Genomic DNA, 26,738 nt, shown 5'->3' with positions numbered 1-26,738 from the left:
AGCTTAGCACTGGCGGTGTAACACATTCATATGAAACAGATGACAAGCAATGTTCAGATAAATAACACATTCTCTGATTTAAGTAGCCAAGACTAGAACACTGGTCTCAGCTCCAAAATGCAGGTGAAACACTTGAGCTAAAGGCAAACTCCCTTTGCTGGGATTAATAAGCAAGTCAGTTATCCTCTCTGGGGGCCATTCAATAGAGGATATCATAATTCGCCAACTCATTCACATAAAGTCTGGACATTACAGGAAGGAAAGCAGGCTTACTTCAAAAATGTCTAAATCAGGGATAAAAAATTATGCAGGTCCAAAATCTTGGAATTGTTATATTCAGCCCTGGAGCAGTACTTCAGAGTACTGCTGGACTGAAGGACCAGTGATAGCTTTAAAGATTATACCATTGAAAAGCTAGTGTTCCAGAAGATATTAAAGTATTTTACTTTTATTTTTATTTATTTTATTCTTACTTATATTTTATTCACAGTCAGTTTGTGAGCCATTGGACTTTAAAATCACATTATTCTGATTAACATCTTGCTTTCTTTCTCCATTTTAATTCTGACATAGTTTTATCTGATGATGTCTAGAGAACAAAGAGTTTGAAATCTTAGCTTTCAAACAATAAAAAGTATTAATTTCTAAAGCCCTCTATACACTACAAGTACAAACCATGTTTCCATAACCAATTTGTGACCTTCTAATCTGACCCAGTTATATAACAAAAATGTTTGAACTATGTCTACCCAGAAGCTTTTTCACAACACTAAAAACTATGTCAACCACACTTGTCTGTCCACTATGTAACTATTCGTATCAGTGCATTCTGGGAAAGTCTAAAATGTTATTCCATAGTAATTAACCACTCAAAGAACTTACCCAGGGTCTTGGTGAATTCTCTATCACTGGCAATTTTTAAATCAAGATTGGATGTTTTTCTAAGATATACGCTCTAGGAATTATTTTGTGGGCAGTTCTATGGTCTGTGTTATATGGGAAATGAGACTCGATCAGTGGTTCTTAACCTGGGGTACAAGATGCCCTTTCTGGGGGTGCGAGACACACCAAATTTTTTTAGAAGGTAAATCATTGAAAACAAATTAAGCACAGGCACGTAAGTACAACTACTTTGTTTCATCAAACCTATGTATTTATTAACATTATACATTTTTAACAATTACTGTAATATACAAACAAAAATATATCTAGGTTTAAATAACTGATCTACTTCAACGATTTTTGATAAGGGGTGCGAGAACATATTTTGAGAACCAGCGGGGTGCAGGCTGCAGTAAATGATCTCAGTGGTCCCTTCTGGCCGTGGAATCTACAAATAGTACTTCAGCAGGAGATAGTGTCCTGACAGCACACACACAGGGTGACACAAGCAATCTGAGACAATATTCAGAGCTGAGATGGAGGTTCCACCAAACTGATCACACAAGCACAGTTAAGTGGGTCCATCGACAATGCAAACAGAAGTGTGTCAAACAGTTACAGGAACAAAAACATTTGCCAGCGTGGATGAAACAACTGTTAGCAACCATCGCTCCTGAGCATTAACCCTGTTATGTTATATACAAGCTATATTTAGACCCAATTTTGTTACCAATTACAAATTTGGTTAAAATGGTAGTGGAGACAGGGCCTAATTCTGGCTGATTGTGAAAATAATGTTGGAATTGAAGTAAGTGTGTATGTATGTGAGTGAGAGAGAGAGAGAGAAGCAAGTATAATAAAAAATGTGATTTTTTTTTTAAGGGCCAATATATCATGACCTGCTAAAGCTAGAAACACGTATGTGGACCGGTAGAAATTCTGTCAGGACCAGAAAATATTTCTTAGGACTGGTCTTGAACTAGAGATCAGAAAGAAAAGTATGTTAAAGCCCTGGATAAAGCATCTGTCTGAGTGCTAACAGCAAGCAGCATCTCAGGAGTCTTTTTGAAGGACTTCTCATTATCAATTAGTTTCTTAAACTACTTTACTGTAACAGATACTGTAATATCATGTGCTCATATACACTACATTTTTACATCTCTTATATTGCAAGCTGTGATTTCAACAAGTCATATATTGTTTTGAATTTGGCCTACAGCAGTAGTGAGAGGGCAACATTCTCAAATGCAGATAATGACTAAAGAGCCTAAGTCCCATTGACTTTTCATGACTTAGACTCCTAAGGCTCAGATCCTCCAAGGTGTTTAGGTGCCTACCTCCCATTGATTTCAGTGGAAGTTAGGCACCTAAACACCTTGGAGGATCTGGGCTTAAATCTACATACAAAAAGTTGTGCTGTTTTAACTACACTGATATAATTAAAGCGCTACAACCCCCCTAAGGGTGGATGCTGTTATATTACCGTATATGTGCTTAGAGTGGCACAGCTTATTCCCATAAGGGAAAGGGAATAAACTGTATCAGTATAATGCACCTTTATACACCTATAACTGCATCTACACTATGAGTTGTACCAGTTAAAAAAAACAACAACAACAACAAAAACCAACGTGTTCCCTACCTTGCAATTATACTGGTACAAATTGCATGTAGACCAGGTCGAAGTTGCTTTTGAAACATTTTACCCAGAGAACTTTTAACATTTGGTGGCCACCTTTCAGATAATTTTCTAGCAGAGAGATGTACTCCTGCCAAAGCCACTGCAGCACCTGCTCTGCTTTTTTTCAGCCTCAACAGAAGGTCAGTGGCTGTAATGGGCATGAAAAACCATCTCTCCAAGTCAGGGTCGAGGCATGTTGGTGGGATGATGTGAGGAAACTTGCTCAAGCTGTACCTGCTGCATGGATAATTAGTCCCCAGCATTGTCACTGTGGCAATAAATTCATTTTTAAATGTTCTGAAGGGTCAGGCATTATCTAGATATAGTGGCAGAAGTGATTCTCCACATTGCAGCTCTCACATACTTTTCTCCGGTCAAAGGTGCAGAGTTCCTTTGCTTTCTTTTCATTGCTTTAAAGATTTAACCACCTCCGCACACAAAAGCACCACAGTCTCTTTTTACCTGCTCGATGCAAATGTTACTTTAGCTTCAGCACTGAACACTCAGCCAAGCAGCAGGCCTGGGACTCAAATCGCACTATATGAGTGATGTGAAATGAACATAATAGTAATGCATAGCTCATTAGTGCTAACTCTACACATTGATCTGCTACCATTGTATTTCTAAGGAAGTCTCTCAAGCAACAGTACACCATTCACAATGTGTACGACTGCCCTTTTGAGTTATTTTGCTTGTCATGTTAAAATGAAAAGAACGTTTTCCCTGATGGCACCAGGGAGCTACAACAGGCCTTTCCATTTCACAACCGAGGAAGCGTTGTCTTCTGAACCTCTCTCATGCTCATATGTATCCTCAGACACAGTGGAAATTAACAGTTGGTACTGTAGCTCTGCTACAAAACCACCTGATGAAGCTGGGTGTATTGCATAGTAAAGACATTGCTGCCATCTTCAGGAAACAAGGTGTTTGCAAACAAATATATAAAGTCCTTCATTCCAATCTCCAGGCAGAGGTGACTATAGATGAAAAGTAGTGGTTGTTCCAAATTTTGAGAAAAGATGAACTTCAGAATTTGATGTTAAGGAACATGTTATAGTATAGTAAAAAAAAATGACCTACAACTAACAGATTTGCTATGGGTATCTTCAAGGGGTGGTGTTGCAATGAAAAGGTCTCACAGCTATATGCAGTGTGCAAAATAAACTGAATGCAGTCCATCTCCCTTTTTGGGTGATAGGGGGTGGGAAAATATAGTGTGTTTTGACTCAGCTCCTAGTCAAGTCTATCGAATCTTAAATTCTTAGGCCACTGGCCCATTCTAAGGTGTTCAGCACCTTAGGTGCCTAAGGCAGGACTGAGCAGTGAGTAAGGGGAAGGAAGATTGACTCTGAGAGGCAGGACTTTTGTTAAGGGTGTTCTTCAGCTACCGGTTCCCAGCTCTGATGGGGAACCAGCAGGGTGAAGGCAGCATGAATTGGGAGGGCTGAAAAGAGGTGTAGAAACTGGCACTGACCCAACAGTTACATGCTGAGAAGTCTGCCAGGGAGTACGAGTCTCCGCTGAGATACAGGTAGGGCCTGCCAGCACTTGGCATTCCCAACTCCCTAAAGAAAGGGAAGGAGAAACAGGTGTGGGGAGGAAATTGGTGCCTTTGCACAACAGAAAGAGAGGAGAGAGAGAAGCAGGAGTCAAATTAACCCAGCTCCCACCTCAGTGAGGAGAAGTGTGTTCCATCAGTAGGCCTGCAGATTTAGCCAAAACAAAGTATGAGAACTTTCCAGCACGTTCCAAAGGCTTTCTGTTATCACACTGTGCGTAAAGTATCATTCCCTCTACTTCAGGTGGTCCCCAGCTACAGAACCTCATTTGCCCATAAATGAAGCTTTCTAGAATAAGACCTCTCAATCAATTGACTCTTGAGGATGCTTTCACAAAGCGAATGCACACATTTTTCTAGAGGAGCATGACACTTATAATCTCTACTACTACTCCTATCAACCTGCAGGAGCAGCACTTTTCCCCAGGTAACTGATGAGACCCCTAGAAGGGCCTTCTTTGAGAAGTAGTTCTTTTGTGCATAGGTACAGGGACATACAATATATTGGGAGGAGGAGACATCACTGCTCTGGGTGCCCCACATACAGAGCATGACCCACATACTCCACTCTAGCACTTCCCCCCACCCCCAACTGTTACCATGAGGGCCAGCTAGATTACCTGCAGGAGTGGTTTTCTCTATATTATGTGGATCTACTGCTAACTAAGGAGCCTCTGGAGGTGCCTTCACTTTCCTATCCCATGGAACCAGAAGAAGGGGAAACTACACAGCTCCTGCAGTTCTCATCTCCACAAGTCCAAGGGAAGAGGAGTCATGAGGGTTTTGGCAGGAACTGCACTGCTTGTCCCCAGGGGATTAAAAATCCTCAAGCAGCCACCTACATTTTCACTGATCCTGCTCATCAGATGGAAATTTGCCAAGATCAGGAGGCAAGTAAGTAGCATAGGATCTCCCCAACTCAAATGTGAACCAGCACTCTAGCCTTAGTCTGCCCTCAAACCGAAACCCACTATAAACCTAATTCCAATCCATATCTGAACACTGCTATCTCAGACCATAGTTAATGTAAAGGTGACAGTGTCACAATATCCATCAAATCTACAAGTACCTGTTTTCAGGGCTACATCAAACTTCTTAAGTCTCCCTGGCATATGACAGGGAATGCCATTCAGTGGTTAACTGCATCAGTCAATGCACAGTATCACCTATCATGACACAGAATAGTTTAGTAGCCCAGCCTGGGAATTTGTGGACTGGGGGTTTATGTCCTGCTCTCCTATGTGACCTTGTGAGAGTTGCTTCAGTGCCTCAGTTTCACCAGCTAGACAATGAGGGTAAGACTAATAACTCCCCTTTGAGACCCACAGATAAAAAGGGCTAAATACTGTTATGTTCCCAAAGTGCCACAGAACAATAAGATCGCTATTTTCAACTTGTCACAGTTTTTTGTGATGTCCTTCAGGCAGCTTTGAACATTATTTTTGGTCTCTCTCGCACTCCCAGTCGCAATGTAGGATGTGTTGTGAAATGATTTTAAAACTCACATCACTGATCCCTCAAGTTCCAAGTTCTTTAAAAAAAAAAAAAAAAAGTGAAAAAAATCCTTCTGTAATTACCAAGTGACTTGATTAAATGTAAAGAATACAAACCTGGCCGTAGGACGCACAGCAGTACATTCCTTTAGCCAGTTCTGCTGATAACAGAAAATGTGAGAGGGAGGCTGGCTTGCAGTGTGGAAACATCAGCAGAACCCAAGAACATATGAAGTATTGCCTTGGATTCAGCTCTGCCTAGCTCATATTTCATTGCCTGGGGAATGCTCAAAAGTGCTTTTTGCCAACCTTCATTGAAGAATTTACGAAAGTTTGTCCTGTGGTCTACTTCTCCCAAGAGATAGATACTCTGGCCCTGATTCTGAGCTCACCCTGTTTCATGCAGATGTATTGCACCACTGTAAGTGAGATCAGACTGAGATTTAGGCTGTTTCCGCACTACTCGCTGGGGTGCAATTCCCCTGCTCATGGACATGTACTCATGCGAGCGCCCATCGGTCAACCGCTAGTATAAATACACTGTAGCCACAGTGGCAGTGGCAGGAGTAGCAGAGGCACAGCTGAGCCATGCCGAGTCCAAACCTGCCTGAAACCGGTGGATTCGTCCTCGGCATGGCTCAAGGGTGTCTCTGCTGCTGCTACCAGGCCACCGCAGCTACACTGCTATTCATTCGAGCAAGTATCTGTATACGAGCAGAGGAATCACACCCCTAACTCATAGTGTAGTGAATCCTGTGTCCAGCTGGAAGCAGCTGTTTGTCAGTAAAGAACTTCAATAATAATAGTAATATAGCTAAGATAGTATAATAATATAGGCAGTGTAGGTAGTAAAACCTATTGTTAAAGTTGCTGGGCACTTCCTATTATAAGAGAAAATTACTCACCTGGTACTGTAATTGAGGTTCCTCGAGATGTGTCCCCCTGTGGATGCTCCACTTCAGGTGTTGGTGCACCCCTGTGCCATTGATCGGAGAATTTCAGCAGCAGTGTCCGTCTGGGTCGTGCACGCCCAGTGGTGGTCTCGCAGCGCCATTGGCGCCTCATCTATCACACGCACAGCCCAACCCCCTCAGTTCCTTCTCAACCATCTCCGGCCTGACATGGAGCTTTGTAGCCGCGTCCCAATGTCTGTGACAAAAGAGAAATAGTTTTAAGTTTCATAGGGTAGTTAGTAGTAGATTGGTTAGTCCTCTTTATCATATATATATATATATATATACACACACACACACATACACACACACTCTAAGATCCTGTTTTCAGTTGCATATAACTTTGCAAGTTAAACCACTTGAGTTAAAATTTTCCACTCTTGGTGCTTGCCTCGGGCTGAATTTTTCTGGGGAGGGGGGTTGCTTTTTGTTTTGAAAGTTTCAGCCAAAACAATTGAGCTGTTTCTGCGGGTGAGATTAGGGAAAAATCCATTGTTTTGCTCACATTATTTTTACAATCAGTGCATTATTTTTTTAGATACTCTAGTGTCTCCATGCTTTGGAGCAGGGACTTGAAATTTGTGTGTGTGTGTGTGTGTGAGTGAGTGAGTGAGTGAGAGAGAGAGAGATGTGGCTTTTACTGTTCCCATGAAAAACTATTTTCACAAGGTATGAGCCTTTAAAAAAAAAACTCAGCTCACACATGATCAAGGGAAACTTGTTAGAGTAAAGCTGCTAAAGTCTCCAAAGATTCTGTCTGCACTGAGTATGCCCCAGCCCTCCACAGCTCCTGTGTGCAGACTACACTGTGTGTACTCCACCATGGGGCTGCAGGGGCTGGCCTGAGCAGGACTTTCCCGGCAATTCACAATAGCAGTAGACCCCAGGAAAGAGAACAGGGAGACTCTCTCTCTCGTGCTCCTAGTGCTTCCACTGCTGACAGCCAGGTATTGAGTAGAAGAAGAAAGCAGCCTGGTTTAGAATGAAGAGGGGTGAGGAATGAGAGAGACAGTGTAGTGAGCTGTAGCTCACAAAAGCTTATGCTCAAATAAATTTGTTAGTCTCTAAGGTGCCACAAGTACTCCTGTTCTTTTTTCAAAGGGCGGAACAGTAGCCAAAAGATGTGGGGGGAAGCAGGGGGAGATAGGAGCCAGTCAGGGAAGCAGCAGAAGGGGAGGGGGATAGGGTACTGAGGGGAATATAGGTGTCAATAAGAGGGAAGATTATAGCTGAGGAAGAGGGGACAGGAGCTAGGAATGGATAGATAGGAAGAAAGGTGTACAGAGATAAACCTGTGGCGGATACAGGGACAGAAGGGTCTATAACTTTGGAAAAACACACTACTCTCCAGAACCTGCAACTGAACCCAAGAGTCCTGAGTATTTACGTATCTCTATTGTCCGCACATATATGTGAAACCCCTGGCAAAGAGTGAGTCTCGACCTCCTCTAGAAGCTGACCGCATATTTAATCTTCTACTACTACCACCAGTTACTCCATTAGCTAAGTGGTAGTGGTCTAAGGTCCAAATACTGCTAGTAACCCAAGCTGGGGGTCAGTATGGTTCCACATGATGGAATTTCTAGATTTTTTCCAAATTTTTTTAAAGTAAGGAAATTACATTTAAAAAACAATGTGAAAAGAATGGTAAAGTTGTAAAGTCAAGTTCTCAAAAGTTAGGAGATGTCAGATTTAAAAGTTGCCCATGCAACCTTAATTCACCCCACTTATGTGTAGGCATTATAATTGTAAGCAGAGCCTCTTACTACCTATTTCCACAGTTCCCTTGCCTCTCACTGCACATGCTACTCTTGGGGAAATTCTGTGCCCCTGTGGAGCAGCAGAAAAATGCCCCCTCCCCCCCCCACAGATTCCTTTCTGCTTCCTTGAAGAAAAAGGTTTCTGTGGGGAAGCAAAGAGCCACTGCATCAGTACTCAATGACCCCTCCCTGGCAGCTCTGCAGTTCAGACATGTCTGTTCGGGCAGTCGGGGAGAGAGGTCTCGGGATGCCACGGCCACCCAGGGACATTAGTCCCAGCTGGGTGGGAGATGGGGAGGATGGAGATGTATATAACCCCTCCCTTGCACGGAGCAGCCAGGACTGGGTCAGATCAAGCCCCAGAAACTTCCCCTGGGTGGACGGGGGAGCAGCTCCCTGTACAGTGACCCCTCCCCCCAGCTGCACACCCGAAACCCCACTTCCACAAAGCGCCCCAATCCCCTACCCTGCCAAGCATCATCCCCTGCATCAGGAGCCCCCCACACCTGGACCCCCACCCCACTGAACCCCAATCAGCTTCACCCTGACCCCCCCACCATCAAGCCCCACTCCCACAGTCCTCCCCTGCACAGCCCTAACCACCTTCACCTGGACTCCCCTACAGAGTCTCATTCCCCCTGCACCCAGAAACCCGCACTGAGCCCCTGTGCATCCAGATTCCCCCCCGCACCTAGATCCCCCACTGAGCTGCCTGCACCCAGATTGCACCACACAGAACCTTGATACTTTTGAGGGAATTCTACACCAAAAAATTAAATATTCTGCACAAAAAAAATTAAAAATTCTGTGCACAATATTTTAAAATTCTGCAAAGTTCTGCATATTGTTAAAATAACACAGAAACACAACAAGAGTATAATCACACCATTTTCAATTATTTTTGTAATTTATTTCAAAATACTTGTCAGCAAATAATAAAAATGGTGAGGTTATATTGTGTTATTTTGACAAATATAATAAGCAGAATTTTCCACAATTTTAAAATATTGTGCGCAGCATTTTTAATTTGTGTGTGCAGAATATTTAATTTTTTTGGTGCCGAATTTCCTCAGGAGTAACATGCTAGACCTGCTCTGGGAATGTATAAGTGTTGTGTAGTGAAGGAGGTTATTGTCTGTAGGACTACTTCCTAATTTGTTGCAGAAGTTGGAGGCAAGGGATTGCAGGGAGGGAAAGGATCATCTCATGGTTAAGGCAGTTCAGTACTACCCTGGAAAATTTGATTCTATCCCTCTCTCTAACACAGAGTTCCTATGTGATGCCAGGCAAGTCACTCAAACCAAAAAGTGTTCACAGCTGGCCACTAATTGTATGTTCCTCATTTTCTTGGTGCCTACCATGAGACACTTGGTGCTAGATTTGCAGAAATGCAGGGCATTCACAGCTGTGATCTGAATATATAATGTGCTATAAAACTGTTAAGTACTCTGAAAAATCAGGCCCTCAGCGTCTCAAGTTGTGCACCTTAAATGAGTGGGTACTTTTACCAATTGTTACCTTTATCTCTGTGTCTCAATTCCCCAGTTCTAAAATGAGGATAATACTACCACGTAATATCACAGGGGCATTGTGAAGAAAATTAATTAACGTTTGTGTGGTGAATAAGGTCTGGGGCCACACACTGAATAAGGATAAAAAGAAATATTGAATAAGTACTCATTCACTGAATGAGGCAGTGATCCTGTGGAAAATACAATGTGATCATGCAATTAAAGACTATCATAATGCAGAAGGGAGGCAGAATTAAGGTAGCAGAGACATCCTTAAGTCTGGCATTTCCTAATTTTTGAATGTTTGATTTTGCAGCCTTGAAGTTCTTTTAACATAGGGGGGGTTTTTTTGGATGCAGTAATATAATAATATTAAATAGTGAAGAGGGCAAACAGCCCTTGAATGCATAAGAAGGGGAGTATCGAATAGGATTAGAGAGATGGCATTTTTGCTGTATATGGCATTAGTAAGACCATTACTGGAATGTTTTGTTTAGTTCTGGTATTCGCAGTTGAAAAATAATACTGGAAATTGGAAAGGGTTCAGAAAAGAACTACAAGAATGATCTGAGTTCTGGAAAACTTGCCTTATAGTTAGAGACTATGCAAAAAATGAAATATAACAGAGAGGGAAAGGTCAATCAAGCTTTGCTGAGGGTTCAGGTAAATTTCTGAGGGAAAGCTGTAGTTGGTTCTTATTTTATCCAAACAGATTCACACCTCACTAAAAGAAATGTGATGTTGCAGCATTAGTTAAACAATACTAATTTCTAGTCTTCACTAGAGTACAAGACACATTATAGAAAAAGCAAGATGGAAGCTGTGACTTTTTTTTTCTACTCTACTCTGTTGTCTTTACTGTTACCTCATATTTTCAACCCACCTCTACTGTGTTTTGTGCGTTTCATCCATTTAGGATTTCCTGTCTGACAGCCTAGATCAGGGGTTCCCAAACTTGGGTACACATGCTTGATGATCCATCCATTCACTTCACAATTTTTAAAGAAGGTGGTATGTGAACCAGTAAAGTTTGGGAGTTGCTGTCTTAGATTGTATGAACGGAAAGGTCCTGGAACACTCTGGGTGTTTCCATAATACAGATAATAAGATAACCGTGTATAGGTACCCCCAAGCACTCTGGTAAATGAAACACTAGATTAGGACCCAACAGAGCCGGGTTCTATTCCCAGTATTGTGAGTTGGCAAGTCACTTATACCTGCTCCTGCCTCGGTTTCTCCATCTGTATAATTGGTATAATACTGTAGTTTTATACCCACTTTTATGAAGTACATTTAGATATGTGTTATGTTACATTACTTTTTTAAAAAAATAAACTTTGCCAACCAGCGTGCCAATAAGTGTTAACTGTGGTGAGTCTCAGCAGAGAGGCCTAGGACTGAATGAGCCCAGAGACAGAAATCCCCTTCATAAAACAGTCTCTCTCCTGCTTAGGGTTCAAGCACCTTGAAAAGACAGCATAGGGGATCTTTCACTGCTGCTATACTTAATCTGTAATAAACACAGGACTTAGCTCTTCTGAGTACTGCCGGATTGAAAGGCCAGAAGAATGAAGTGTTTGATCCTCAAAGGGACTTAGACAGGGCCGTCCCTAGCCATATGCAGCCCCAGGCTTCCGCGGGGGCGGGTACCTGCTCCTCGCCCCCCCCCCACCGCCAGGGCCTGGGCTGCGCTCAAGGCCTGTGGGGCTCGGGAGGCAGGAGCTGTGGGGGGCCACTTTGGGGGGCCCAAGAGGATTAGCAGGGGACCAGGAGCAGTCTGCTCCGTTTCCCTCGCCCCAGCCGTGTCACTCAGGGGAGGAGGTTTGGGGGAAGGGGTCCCCCCCGCACCGGCAGGAAGCGGAGCAGCCTGGCCCCAGCCGCGGTGCTCCACTTCCCACTGGCGGTGAGATGGTGCTTCCCCCCAGCGAGCGACACAGCTGGGGCCGGGGCGAGGGAAGCGGAGCGGGCTGGAGCCGCTTCCCGCCGCCAGGGAGTGAGGGGGGCGCTCCTTTCCCCCACCCCCGCACTCACCGGCAGTGGGAAGCGGAGCGAGCCGGCCCCAGCCCGCTCCGCTCCCCCCGCCCCAGTCGTGTCGCTCAGGGGAGGGGGTCTCCCCCGCCCCCGCACTCACCAGCGGCGGGAAGCAGGGCGAGGTGGCTGGGAGCTGGCGGAGTAGAACGGGCTGGGGCCAGGTTGCTCCGCTTCCCGCCGCTGCTAGGGAGTGCGGGGTCGCTGGGGGAAGAGGTGGAATGGGGGTGGGGCAGAGGAGGCGGGAAGGCTAAGAGGTGGGGCGGAGGGAGTTGTCCGGGGCTCCACACCCCCTTAGGGGCGGTCGTGCCCCTTGCAGTGGGCACAGCCCGCAGGGGGGCGGCCGGCCAAGGGATAGGGCTGGTCGCCAGAGCTGGTGCCCAAATGTCATGGTGCCCTATGCAGCTGCGTATTCTGGGTATGCCTAGGGACGGCCCTGGCCTTAGACGTTGCAATGCCTAACTAACTTTTAGGCACCCTGCCTAGTGGAATCTAGAGCCCTAAGTGAAGTGCCCAGGCTCTCTATACCATGCACAGGGAGAGCACAGCACCTAAGCAGGGGTTCCCAGAAGCCAGCAAACTGAGCTGTGAGACACCCCGGCTAGCCAGCTGGTATGGAATGCTAAGGAGAGGGGTGGGGCCTAAGTCCCCTCTCAGAGGGTTAGGTGCCTGCCTCCACTCAGGATTCACAGCTGTGAACTTTCTCCAGGAGTTAGGCACCTAAGCCCTGTCAGTCCTTTCTTGCAAAAAATCTGAGAAGAAGGTGGGGATCCTCATTATATCTAACAGCCCACTAGCCAGGTCACTTTCCTGGGATGTGGGCGCTATAGGTTTGAATCCTTGCCTGAAGCAGGGCCCCAGTGGTGGGGGAACACCTAGTTTGAGAATTCTGTTGCAGCTCAGGCATGAACACAGAGATGTCAGGACACAGGCTCCTGTGGGCATGTTAACTGGCAGACATTTAGGTGCCCTGAGGACTTTACCAGTGGAAACATAAGGGCCTAGGAACTTTAGGCACCTCCAGGATTAGGTGGCAACTGAGTAGGAGTTTTGAAGAGCTCAGTGTCACTAAAATGTTGAATTTAGGCACCTGAGTGACAGGCAGTTAAGTCCCTTTGTGGATCTAGCCCCAAGTTCACATTCCAAAAACATAATGGAGGGTAGGGGAGAGGAGAGAAAGTTATGTTCATAGAGGAAGTACAAGATAGCTCAGGACACATTTATGATGCCTTTTGAATAAATACAAATTTCTCACTGCTCATAGTACCACTGTTTTTCCAGCTCTCAGAGACAAACCTCATATTTCACTGACAATAGCGACATAATTGTACAGACTGTAAATCCTAGATTTTTCAAAAGATCTGCCCAGAATTTAACCATACATCTCCCACTGATTTTAATGGCAGTCCTGTCATTAAATCTCCAGGCAACTTTAAAAATTCTATCTATTTTAGGCATTTACAGAGCACCCACTACATAGCAGCTAGGAAAATTGAAGGAGTATTGTTGTTGTTATGCTCACTTTATATAGCCTACCAATGGGGATAACTACATGTTCTGCTTCACTTTCCAGTCTTAACATGCCTCCAGGGCAGAGTGGAGACATCTAGTGGTTATTGACACTGGTTGAATAGTCTGAAAAGATAAGGGCACGACTGTGCAATTTTTATGACTGAGTACTTTCTCAGGCAGAGCAATTCAATTGATTTCAGTGGGACTGCTCATGCAGTGCTCACCAGCGTGACTAAGGGTTGCACAATCAAACCCTAAGGAAATTCATGCCCTGGAAGTGAAGTTACTAGTAATGGATAAATTGAGGCTAGTCTGGATAATAGCGTCATAATGGCCTGCTGTTTTGAAATGTGCAAGCATGGTATGAAATATTTTTCCATTATTTTAATAAAGAGATTTACAGTGTAACATGTCTTTTGCTGTGACTTAAGATAGAGACTGCCTGAACTCAACCCATGAACAATTCCTCTGTTGTAGCTTACTCTATTTTAAACAGAGCTCTAGCCTTACGCTTTTGTATTGACATTCTTTGTGAATAAATGGGATGTGAAACTAGATCCATGGCAAACGCACATTTGCTATGTTTGTCAAAATATACAAAGCATCTCTGACCCCTCTAAATTGTTTCCTTTCCCTTAGGCTACAATCCTAATAAGTAACTTTAGCTGGAGCTGAGAAAGTATTTTTTTCCTAATTCATGAATATTTTCTCTCGTTTTCTCTGATTAGGGATCTAGACATTAGGGAGTACATTTTCAGAAGGGCAGTCTTCTTTTTATAGGTGCAAATGAAAGTACATTCATCACCAAGTACTCATTGTGGGTGTAAATCAGGTACTTTAAAAGTACAAATGCTTTAGATTTGTGTCCACAATTTATTTTTGCAGGGACAAGTTTTGTAGGTACAAACTGAACCTACAAAATAAAGGATCGACCTGAACCCCACTGAAAATTAAACCCCTGTGTGTGCTTAAATCTCCACAGTTACATGGACCATTGAGATTAGTACACATAGCAAAATGAGTTTGGCAGGCTTAAATAAAATTGCCCAGATTCTTAAGCTTTTTTTTTTTTTAAAGTAAGAAGAAGAAGATTAAGCCTCTCGATCCAAATCAAAACAGATTTGAGTATACTGAAAGCAATCCTGGAGAACTCTTTCTCAGTCACTTTAGGTTACAACAGCACGCTATGGAAGCTGATTATATTTACCCTGCTAGTAATATGAATTCCAGCATCACTGCATATGTCCAGTGTTCCATGACCTGAAGCAGATGCTTTTCCAAATGAACATACTAGCTCACAAACTTATTCATGGGATCCGTATTTGCAGCTGATTGGCAGTGTCTGTCTGTCTATATATCTAACTTATGATCTGCTAACATACTCCTTACTGCAGGATCTAAGTACTGCACAGGTAGAACAGATATATGCAGTGAGGTCTATAGTGGACTTCATGGAGTATTCTGCTATTCTTGAAGTTCTAAGAAGCTATTTGTGGTTTATATATATCATTCCAGCCATGGTGCAAAAGCTTCATCAAAAACAAGAGGGTTGGGTCTTGCAGCAAATTCTAAAAGTGGCCTCAGAAGGTAAGGAAAAGCTGCAATTTCTGCAAAGCCCAAAACATACTCTGTATGGGCTAGATCCTGAAACACTTGCTCATTTCAGTAGCATCTTGCTCCATAACAGCAGTGGAGTAAGACACTATTCCATGTGAGTAAGGATATCTCAATATGGCCACGTGTCTTGAGAAACAAATCCAAGTCACTAAGTGACTTCCCACAGAAACTATCAAATTCTTGTAATTTTTCTGTTAACAGCAGTTCTGCTGACAGTCTGCTGCATGAGGAGGAAGAAAAAGACATCTAACCCAGAAAACAACCTGAGCTATTGGAACAATGCTATCACCATGGACTACTTCAACAGGCATGCTGTAGAGTTACCAAGAGAGATCCAGTCCCTTGAAACTTCAGAGGTACCATAGTTGCATGGTAACATATCCAGCGACTGACAAGCTTTACTGAAACCATACTAGATGAATAATATTAATAAACTCTTTTGAAAACTTTATGTACATCCAGAAAAACAACCTTTCAAGGAAGCTCACCCCAGTGTGATGTGATGACACACTTACTGTATCTCAAAGATTCTGTGTCCTGTTGTTAAAGTTATGTTTTTCCAGAAAGCTCTTGCTGTCTATTCCTAGGACTGAACACCCTGGGTTAAGCAGTACAACACAAGGTTGTTCACTTTGGCCTTGCCTTAATTTGGGCCTACAGTTGAGTATAGCATTCCATTCAATGAGTGGGAGTGGTTCAGGGTATTTGTGCCAGTAGTATGATTTGTGCCAATTATTGTCTACAGTGGTTCAGCTTAATCTCTGTAATGTGCCCATATGTCATGATGATGGCACAGTGGAAGTTAACAACATAAAAGATGTCTGAACGTCCAGTTCTGAAGAGGTTTCTGTAGCTTCTCCTGTGACAGTTTCAGGGGTGCATTCTACAAGTAAGAGAAAATTGTAAACACCTGCCAGTAAGACTGTGAAACCCTTACTTACACTGGTGAGCACTTACCCAAGCATTCTGATTGATTTCAATGGAACTATTCACATGGGTAGGTGCTCACCAGTGCGAGAAGTGTTCGTTAGCTTGGAAGAAGAGGAATTAGTTGGCTTAGTTCAAGAATGTAAACTTGGGAATAATGGATGAAATTAAGCAAAGGATAAAGGATTAAACTCAAGGGGTTTGTCTACACTAGTGTCTATTTTAACTCAAGTTAGCTGAGTGAGCCAGGTTTGGGTAAGTGACAAACATTTGTGTCCAGAAACAAGCCTTTGGGAAGTGTCTAGACTATCATTTACAATTCTGTTGGTTAACTTAGTTAACTGGCAATCATCTAACTCAATTCAAAACCAAACCACAAACTCCTCTCTAGCCACACCAAGAGACAACTTCCTAATGGTGAGATCTTTTAGGGCAGGGGTGGCCAACCTGTGGCTCCGGAGCCACATGCGGCTCTTCAGAAGTTAATATGCGGCTCCTAGTATAGGCACCAACGCTGAGGCTGGAGCTACAGACGCCAACTTTCCAATGCGCCAAGGGGTGCTCACTGCTCAACCCTTGGCTCTGCCCCCACTCCACCCCCCCCCCCAGCCTCCTATATACCATGAAACAGCTGATCAGGAGGTGCGGGGAGGGAGGAGGAGGTGCTGATCCCCGGGGCTGCTGGTGGGTGGGAGGGGCTAGGAGCGGGGTGGGAGAGCTGATGCAGGTCTGCTGACTTATTACTGTGGCTCTTTGGCAACATACATTGGTAAATTCTGGCTCCTTCTCAGGCTCAGGTTGGCCACCTCTGTGTTAGGGTGTGGAATAGTCACCAAAATGAGAAGGGGTGGAAGCCCTATAACTTGAGTTATTTAAAACTGAATTTGACATAGTATTAGCGAATATATTGTATGACCTGCTAGTGGCCCCAAGGGGCCAAAAACGCAACTAAGGATCAGTGCAGCATAGGGAGTCTCCCAAAATGCCCTCATACGTCCAGGACCCCTGGCTGGCCATTTGAGATTATGTAGGAGCACTGAGATGGATAGATATAGATATGAAATACAGCAACCCTTTGAAAAAATGTGTGGATATTTTTGCCTTGTTTTTTTTAATGTGGAGATTCATTTTTAAAAACTAAATTTCTATTGATCCCTATTCCTGACCCCAGTAAGTACATTGGGGTTTGCGGCTCTGCAATTTCTAATTTTATAAGAAAATTTAGCCAAAGCCAGAATCGCAACTATAATGTTTCTTTGCTGTCTTGTCACTAATATGAAGTGGAAAAGGAACAGACTCCACTGTTAATGCCATCGACATTTTCTGGATACCATGGCACCACATATTCGCTCTTGTTACATTAAAAAAAGAGGTTGAAAACGTATCTTTGAATTCATTCCCCCATAATTCCCTTCTATGCAGGCTTGGGAGAGTCTTTCCTGTAGCTGACTGGCTGAGAATCATGGATATGAAATTTCACAAAATATTACTTTTGCAAAATTTGAAGAAAGCAAAATGACATATAGAGCCGAATTCTATAAAATGGCCTATAATTTTGGGCTACTCAATTTTTGGGTGGCCAAGTTGAGTAAGCACTGGTCTGATTTTACAACCCACAGCTCCCATTGACTGCAGTTTGGCAAAACCTCTGGAAATCAAGGCCTGGTTTTCTAAAGCTGGATATCCAGAAATTGGGGCGCCCAAAATTAGGGGACACTTTGAAGAATTTGCACATATTCTCTTGGCTTTAAACTCTATAGATCTTATAATGTAACCACATTCCTTTATATTCCATAAACACACACAGCAATGTGCTGTAATGTACACCGAGGGTAGATAACAGAATTTAAATAGCTCATGCTCTTTTTCTCTCTTTCTCCTAGGACCATCTGTCTGAGCCACGCTCCCCAGCCAATGGTGATTACAGAGACAGTGGGATGGTCCTTGTTAACCCATTCTGTCAAGAAACACTATTTGTAGGACATGAGCAAGTGTCTGAAATATGACCCCACACCTGTCCTTGTATTGCAGTTCCATCTTTAGTGTCTCCAAATTATAAATACATATATATATTATAAATATAATCTTTGTGTAACCCTGAATTATGAGAAATGTTTTCAGCTTTTTTCCCCCCTAAGAATTGTCAACCTCTTTTTTATAAGTGTGGTAAAACTTTACAGAGCAAACTGTGGCTTTATAAAATAAAGGTATTTCTAAGCAAAACATCTATTGAACCAACTGCTTTTCCTGCTGTCATTTACTAAATGCTTATACAGAATGTTTAGTCTGTATCACCACCAGGTAAGGTTAGCTTCACTGAAAACAGTGCCTGTTTGGTATTACACCCTGTCATGATGCAGGGGCAACCTGCACCTGTGAATCTCCTCTGTCTCTCCATGGGCACTCTTTCGTAGTGACAGACCTCTACTGCACTTTGTCCAGAATGGAACTCCACAGTTACCCCACTTTAGACAGGACCACTAGGTTTCACCAATTGTATTTACCTCAGCCAGCCCAAATTGGTTTGGGTCTGGCTACAGAATCTTCTCTAGGTACTCGTGAGCAGTTTAAAAAGCAATGGCTCAGGACAGCTTCTTCAAGAACAAGGTTTCAGAGTAGCAGCCGTGTTAGTCTGTAGCCGCAAAAAGAACAGGAGTCCTTGTGGCACCTTAGAGACTAACAAATTTATTAGAGCATAAGCTTTTGTGGGCTACAGCCCACTTCATCAGATGCATAGAATGGAACATATTGTAAGAAGAAATATATATACATACAGAAAAGTTGGAAGTTGCCATACAAACTGTGAGAGGCTAATTAGTTAAGATGAGCTATTATCAGCAGGAGAAAACAACTTTTGTAGTGATAATCAAGATGGCCAATTTAAACAGTTGACAAGAAGGTATGAGGATACTTAACTTTAGGGAAATAGATTCAATATGTGTAATGACACAGCCACTCCCAGTTTCTATTCAAACCCAAGTTAGGTATCTAGTTTGCATATGAATTTGTCCAATCTGTTCTTAAACTCCAGTGATGGGAATTCCACAACTTCCCTTGGAAACCTATTCCAAAGTTTAACTATCTTTATAGTTAGTCTTTCCTAATATCAAACCTAAATCTCCCTTGTTGTAGATTAAGCCAATTATTTCTGGTCCTATCTTCAATGGACACGGAGAACAATTGATCACCATCCTCTTTATATCAGCCCTTAACATATTTGAACATGGATATATAATATTCATAAAGGTGAAACAGATATCACCCCTGTTTGGCACAAATTCTACATTAGATTTGCATGATAGAGCAAGTGCAGTGATCTAATATGCTGGGATATTTTCTAGCTGTTCCTCTGGGATGAGCTATGGAAGACAGACAACAACACACTGAGCCCCTCTCAGCCCTAGCACTGTAGTGCTGGACCCAGACAGCATGCTGATGCTAGCAGTCCCTGAGCTTTAGGGAATTGGCTAGCAAGCCTGGCAGAAGTCCAGTCATTGCCCCAGCAGGGAACGGATAGCCAGGTCAACAGCTTGGATAAGGCACTACCTCCTGTAAGCATCTAGCAGCCTGAGCTGAGGGGAGTGAATGCTGCATCTTTCACCAATCAACATAAGCTATACAGCATGCTCCTGCAATGCTCTCTGAATGCTTCAGTGCACCTCCCATTCTTCTGTGAGGTGCACACCCCCAGCACTCCTCCTATCAGACAGTTTTTGCCTAATGATTTAGGATGATCATAGGAATCTGGATAGCAAATATGTGCAATACTGAGGGAAGAATAGTTCCCTAGGGGACTAATACCCTGCTCTCCCTCAGGCAACACTCACACTGAAGTCCTGGTGACAATGGAAGTTTTGCCAGTAAATTCTATAGTGTAATGGCAGTAAATGAGAGCCCTCCATAAAACTTGCCTGCAAGTTGAACTAGCCAACTTAATTAAGATCTCTGTTCAATGAGTAGTGGTGGGTAATAAAGATCAAGATATCAGGATGTATTAAAAGCAATAGAGAATAAAATGAAAACTGTAATGTCATTACCTAAATCAATGGCATGTCCTCCCCTTGAACAACCTAGTACCGGCATCAAAAGATGTGTTTTCATTTTTTGCTCCTGAGATCCCCTTTCCTATACTGTTCATTGACTGAGGTCCAAGCTCTTCTCTCTCTATTGTTATCCTTTACTCACTAGATATTTTTATTTATTTATTTAATGTTGCTAATTGCATACACAGTTTAAATCAGGGGTAGACTGTGAGACAGTAGAGACCCTGCCAGGGTTTTCCAGTTGGACAGACAGATATTAGCTCCTACTCTGGGTGCTTTGTGCTACTCAAATGAAGCCAGAACACCAGCTTACTTGGCTAGCAAAAAATTTCCCTTACATAAGGGGAATGCTCAGGTGCTGTAGAGCTAGTGTAGTCTCATGGTCTGGCAGGCATGACTAGATAAACAGGAATGTAACCAGGGCCCTGTTAATCTACCTGTTCCTTGCTGCCAGATTGGCCCTGAGTGCTGTGGGTAGCTGGACATAAATTAGTGCAGCCTCCAGGGTGCCACTAGTCTAGCATATATCATTAATCTAACTAGTGCTGGCGCTAGAATCTTGGAGCCACAAAAGCAGCTTAGACCCACCCCTTCTACAATGCTGAGACAGTACTCCGAATCTGGGCCACAATCTTCACAGAACCATAAAATCATAGCTTTTAAGGATAGAATGGCTGTTACTGGTCATTTCATTCATCCCTTTGAATCAGAGAAGTATAGTTTCTCTGCTTCTCTAACAGGTAATTAGATTTACTGTCAAGAAGTTATTGGATATGGATATGGACAATGAGAGCATTCAAGTGCACACACGTGCAACGGAGAGGCAAAAGCTGTACATCCTTAACTCTGGTGACTGAATGATAAACATTCCATTTGAGGAACATCTGATCGGATTAGGGTGTAACAAACTTCACTAGGATCTGGCCTGTGGAAAAGGCTGCAGGACACTGTACACTGTGTATTTATCATCTGAAGCATAAAGGGACAGTGAATAGAGTTAAATTCATATCTTTCTTACAGAAGCAGGTACAGTTCCCGTTGGCGTAAATAAGAGTTGTACTTAACTTCTGCAAGGGCTGAATTTGTTATATGCTATATGGGAAAACTATACTCGAAGTATCATTTAAAAAAGACTGGAGAACTTTTAGCTGTTTGATTTGTAATGTAGATTCAAATTGGATATTTGAGTAGAATAGGAATAATAGAATATATATTATGTCTCTACATATGTACATAGGGTCTGAGTCACACTTGCTAGTACAAACAATGTAAATGCAAATTTCACTCTTCTGTGCCAGCAACAGTCTCTACACCAAGAGGGAATTCGCCCCTGTCGAAAGACAAGCAGTGTTTATACCACCAGCATCTCCTTAAGGTACTTCCAGGGGAGTGCTCCTTTAATTTACCAGTGGGGTTCTATAGAAGGCCCTCCATCAAGGTTCCCTAATAAGGTCACTGAATCAGCACATTCCCCAGGAGGTCATGGCCATAACCCTACCTGGCTAGCATTACCCACTGGCACTGGATAACGTATACAACTCTCAAGTTTGAAAAGATACCACAAGTCTTTAATCTACTCCAAATGAATCTCACACAATGCTCTCTACAGAGTGAAGGACTGAGGAAATACTAAATGTCTTAATTAAGCACATATAACAGATTTTACAGCTGGAGGATACTTATACAAAGACTGTAAGGAATTTAAACACTGTTGCCCCATTATTCAACACAGATTTTGGAAAAATAAAGACAGACAACACCATGCAGAAAAATACATGCTACTCAACATATCAGGCATCCTAGAGCTCCCATATCTAAAGAAACAGCATTCAGAAATAAGTAGTAAAGATTTTTTGGATGGCATGGCTTAGAAAGGATGTGTTATTTCTAGTTGGCATATGCAAGGATGCTAATTCAATCTTAACATCTACAATAAATATACCTACCAGGGCCCTCTGATTTCTGGGCATGCTTACACCACCACCACTCCATGAAAAAAAGTTAGCAAATCTAACCGTCCCAGTATAGAATTTTCCTGCATACTACAGATGCCAAATCTGCCTGGCATGAACCTTCTTAATAACAGGTTTCAGAGCAGCAGCCGTGTTAGTCTGTATTCGCAAAAAGAAAAGGAGTACTTGTGGCACCTTAGAGACTAACCAGTTTATTTGAGCATGAGCTTTCGTGATCTACAGCTCACTTCATCAGATGCATAAAGTGGAAAATACAGTGAGGAGATTTATATACACACAGACCATGAAAAAATACACATTGTAAGGAGAGTGATCACTTAAGATGAGCTATTACCAGCAGGAGAGTGGGGTGGGGGGAGAGAAAACCTTTCGAAGTGATAATCAAGGTTAATCATTTCCAGCACATTTCCAGGAGTTAACAAGAACATCTGAGGAACAGTGGGGGAGGAGGGGATAAACAAATAAATTGGCTAGTCTCTAAGGTGCCACAAGCACTCCTTTTCTTAATAAAAAAAGCCACAAAATAATTCACTGATGGAAAAACTATGGGTGTAGACATCAACAAGACATATAAAGCAGAGTGGCATAAAACAGGTCTATTAGAGACAGCAAACTAAATTAATCACTACAAAATGCTAAACAGACTCCATTGGGACTTCACCAATTAGCTCCTACCCTAAAGGTCATGGCTGATGATAGCAAAAAGGATAAGGGATACAGGCTACGGGACTGCCCTGACATAGTGAAATACTGGCTAGAAATCTGTCCCCCTCCTTATCCTCTCTCCTCACCCCAAAAAAAACTAATGATTTTGAGTTCCCAGGTCTCATACATTCTATAGGCAAATGAATAATGGTGGCTACAATTATCATCGAACTCATCATCAGACACTACAAATTAAAAAAAACTATACGCAGAATGGTTCATACCAATGACAGTCATCTCATCACTCGTGACAACAGGCAAATGAAGGAAAACCGCAGCGTCCTTGTTAGAGTGCATAAACTCAGTTCTAGAAAGCACATCCAAAACCAAATATCACCTCCCAAATGTCCAAACACATACCTAGGCAGCTTTTATTATAGATATAAGCTAAAAGTCCATGCTGTTACACAGGTGTAATTCATAAAGTCGTGTATGTAAAACAACCAAAAATGGCTGAGAATTTATAAACCAGACTGTAACAGACCACAAATCCCAGCAATAACTGAACCTACCAATATTCTAAACAAAAAGAGCTCTCAGTTTTTGACTGTTTCTATCACTGCACACTGACTGTACAAACATTCCAGGCTTCCGAGTGATGTTTGGGGTCATCGTGCTCACTGGTTCTGTTGGGGTGTGTGTGTGTGTGTGTGTGTGTGTGTGTGTGTGTAAGGGGATTGTACTGAGAGATCTGTGTTGATTTATGCAGGTGTCAAATGAGGGGTGTGTGCTGCAATGAGGAACCGTGTGTATTTGGGGGTGTGTTGTGCTGGGAGAGTTGTGCTGATTTGTGTAAGTGGCAAATGAAGGGTGTGTGCTGGAGCATGGCAGTTGGGCCAAAAAAGCCACTATCTATGCAACGTCCCTCATTACACCAATGAAACTGTTGTGTGCAAATTAGCTGTAGAGTAAGGGCACTGACTGGCTGAGTTACCTATGCTATCACAATGGTCTAGGACTCTTGGCAGCGCATAGATACATGCCTTATTGTAGCTGCGTATAACACAGATATAACTCATACAATCAAAACAGCTGAAAATGCAAAAACTGGACATGAACAGACTGAACCTGGTGATATTGTGAACAAAAAGAGCCGTCAACCATGCTTGTAACTGTTTCCATTAATTCCTAATGACTTTATAGACATCATAAGCTTCAGAGAGACACTCAGTGACAATTCTGGAATCTTATCATATAGATATATGTGAGGACATTCCAGTCCAAATCCACCCCACTAAAGACCCATCTGAACACCCATATATAAACCTACACTACACAAGGTCAGTGCTTGTCATCAGTATACCACAAACACACCTGGGTACATGCCCATATACTAATCCTAAACAAGAACAATTCTGATTTTATAATTTTGATGTGTCTATTGGACCATGCATGTCAATATACATGGCCTCTGCTTGCTGAAAAACATTATGCCACGTGCCTATTATATCATCTATTTACTTGTATAACCTACCCATCCAAATACTATGCAAACACCCAATAAGGAAAAACTGAAATAAAGAAAATGAAAAAAAAGTCTTTTAACCTTTATCTTCCATTTAGTCAGTACGTTTCATTCATGTGCACCTATGCTATTGGGGGTTTTAAAAATACAGAAAAAAGAATGTGGCAAGCATGACATATGCTGCTAGAATAGGTAGAGCTAACTCTGCAAGTTCTTGTGCAGTCCTTAGCCAGAAGGCCGGTGGTTGTGATGTGATGCTTCATATGGTTGTAAAGGTGAAGTTAAAGTCTGGAGAAATGACAATGTAATGTCTCAGAGACCCAGAGAAACTCTGGAGGGTGAAGGGGAAATTCTAATTTCTGAATCAATTAAAATCCAGGTAGGTTATGTTCCCGTTAACTCTTTGGAAACTGGACATATATGCTGGGAGCCAGCTTTCAATACTCATGCCCATTTTGAGTAGTAGTTTACTCCATGAGCAGTCCCCTAGGTACAAAGCGATTGGATGTCTAACATAGTGAATGCCAATGAAAATGAGGTAGAATCTAAGGCTAAATTAGAGAAGTACAAGTTAAAATTACTTAGATAAGTATTATGTTTTCAAGTCGGCACAACCTGATGAAATACTTCCTAGAATACTCAAGGAGCTCATTGAGGAGATATCTGAGCCATTAGCAATTATCTTTGAAAACTCCTGGAATCTCTCGTGTCTTCCATAGGACAGGAAGAGGGCAAATATAGTGCCCATCTATAAAAAAGGGAATGAGTGCAATTGGGGAATTACAGACCAGTCACCTTAACGTCAATATCCAGAAAGATATTGGAGCAAATAATCAAGCAATCAATTTGCAAATACCTGGAAGACAACAGGGTGATAAGGAACAGTCAACATGGATTTGTTAAGAACAAATTGTGTCAAACCAACCTAACAGCTTTCTTTGACAGGGTAACAAGCCTTGTGGATAGGAAGAAATGGTAGATGTGGTATGTCTTGACTTTAGTAAGGCTTTTGCTACTGTTTCACATGACCTTCTCATAAACAAACTAGGAAAATACAGCCTAGATGGAGCTACTAAAAGGTGGGTGCATAACTGGTTGGAAAACCGTTCCCAGAGAGTAGTTATTAGTGGTTCCCAATCAAGCTGGAAGGGCATACTGAGTGGGATCCCGCAGGGATCGGTCCTGGCTCCGGTTCTGTTCAATATCTTCATAAATGATTTCGATAATGACATAGAGAGTACACTTATAAAGTTCGCGGATGATACCAAGCTGGGAAGGGTTGCAAGTGCTTTGGAGGACAGGATTATAATTCAAAATAATCTAGACAACCTAGAGAAATAGTCTGAAGTAAATAGGATGAAATGCAATAAGGACAAAGTATTCCACTTAGGAAGGAACAATCAGGGCTTGTCTATGCTTACCGGCGGATCGACGTGCGGCAATTGATATACTGGCGGTCGATTTAGCGGGTCCAGTGAAGACCCGCTAAATCAACTGCAGATTGCTCTCCCATTGACTCCTGTACTCCACTGGATTGAGAAGAGTAGGGGGAGTCAACGGGAAAGCATCTCCCATCGACATCGCGTAGTATGGACCCCACAGTAAGTAGATCTAAGCTATGTCGATTTGAGTTACGCTATTCAAGTAACTCAAATTGCGTAGTTTAGATCGAATTTCCCCTGTAGTGTAGACAAGGCCTCAGTTGCACACATACAAAATGGGAAATGACTGCCTAGGCAGAAGTACTGCAGAAAGGGATCTGGAGGTTACTATGGATCACAGGCTAAATATGAGTCAACAGTGTAAGTGTTGCAAAAAAAGGGAACATCATTCTGGGATGTATTAGCAGGAGTGTTGTAATCAAGACAAGAGAAGTAATTCTTTCACTCTACTCTATGCTGATAAAGCCTCAGCTGGACTATTGTGTCCCGTTCTGGGAGCCACATTTCAGAAAAGATGTGGACAAATTGAAGAAAAATAGAGGAGAGCAACAAAAATGATTAAAGGATTAGAAAACATGACTTCTGAGGAAAGATTGAAAAGACTGAAAAAAATGGGTTTGTTTAGTCTGGAGTAGAGAAGACTGAGTGAGGGACATAACAGTATTTCAAGTACATAAAAGGTTGTTACAAGGAGGAGGGTGTTAAATTGTTCTAGTTAACCTCTCAAAATCAGAAAAGAAGCAATGGGCTTAAATTGCAGCAAGGGAGGTTTAGGTTGGACATTAGAAAAAAATTCCTATTAGGGTAGTTAAGAACTGGAACAAATTGCCTAGGGAGACTGTGGAATCTCCATCATTGATGGTTTTTAAAAACAAGTTAGACAAACACCTGTCAGGAATGGTCTAATTATTATGCTTTGAGTACAGGGACTGGACTAGATGACCTCTCAAGGTTCCTTCCAGTCCTACACTTCCGTGATTCTACAAATAGGACTACTCATGAAGTATGGTTCTTCTCAACATGAATAAGGGTGCCAGAATCTAGCCGTGTGTGTGTGTGTAATATATATGTATATGTAATATGCTAAGAATCTGTCTGCCTTGCAGCCTAGAAAACACCAATTTTATTTTAACGTATGCACTATAAGAAATTATTGTTCTGCAGTCACCGTAAACAGCTTTGTCCTTT

General features: G+C 42.5%; 1 protein-coding gene and 1 long non-coding RNA gene across 5 annotated transcripts in view; one reads left to right on the top strand and one right to left on the bottom strand.

Annotated features, from left to right (window-relative positions):
* The window catches only part of TMEM108 (transmembrane protein 108), a 393,284-nt gene extending 375,220 nt beyond the window's left edge, over positions 1 to 18,064 (top strand). For all 3 annotated transcript variants that reach the window (XM_077811158.1, XM_077811157.1, XM_077811156.1), the window contains 2 exons: positions 15,197 to 15,351; positions 17,806 to 18,064. In XM_077811158.1, coding sequence (XP_077667284.1) covers positions 15,197 to 15,351; positions 17,806 to 17,928 — 278 coding nt within the window. In that variant the 3' untranslated portion in view covers positions 17,929 to 18,064. The remainder of the gene's footprint in view (positions 1 to 15,196; positions 15,352 to 17,805) is intronic.
* The window catches only part of LOC144261515 (uncharacterized), a 93,592-nt gene that overhangs the window by 13,825 nt on the left and 53,029 nt on the right, over positions 1 to 26,738 (bottom strand). Inside the window, exons 1-2 of one of the 2 annotated variants that reach the window (XR_013345313.1) lie at positions 11,970 to 12,065; positions 6,520 to 6,763 (exon numbers count right to left, since the gene is read on the bottom strand). This is a non-coding gene — a long non-coding RNA (uncharacterized LOC144261515). Of the gene's footprint in view, positions 1 to 6,519; positions 6,764 to 11,969; positions 12,066 to 26,738 lie in introns of those variants that run through there. The other variant, XR_013345314.1, reaches the window with a different exon arrangement.

This window comes from Eretmochelys imbricata, chromosome 2, assembly GCF_965152235.1.
Source record: "Eretmochelys imbricata isolate rEreImb1 chromosome 2, rEreImb1.hap1, whole genome shotgun sequence".
NCBI classification, from domain to species: domain Eukaryota; kingdom Metazoa; phylum Chordata; order Testudines; family Cheloniidae; genus Eretmochelys; species Eretmochelys imbricata.
The sequence above is the reverse complement of the archived record's forward strand: the minus strand, read 5'-3'. Positions and strand labels throughout refer to the sequence as shown.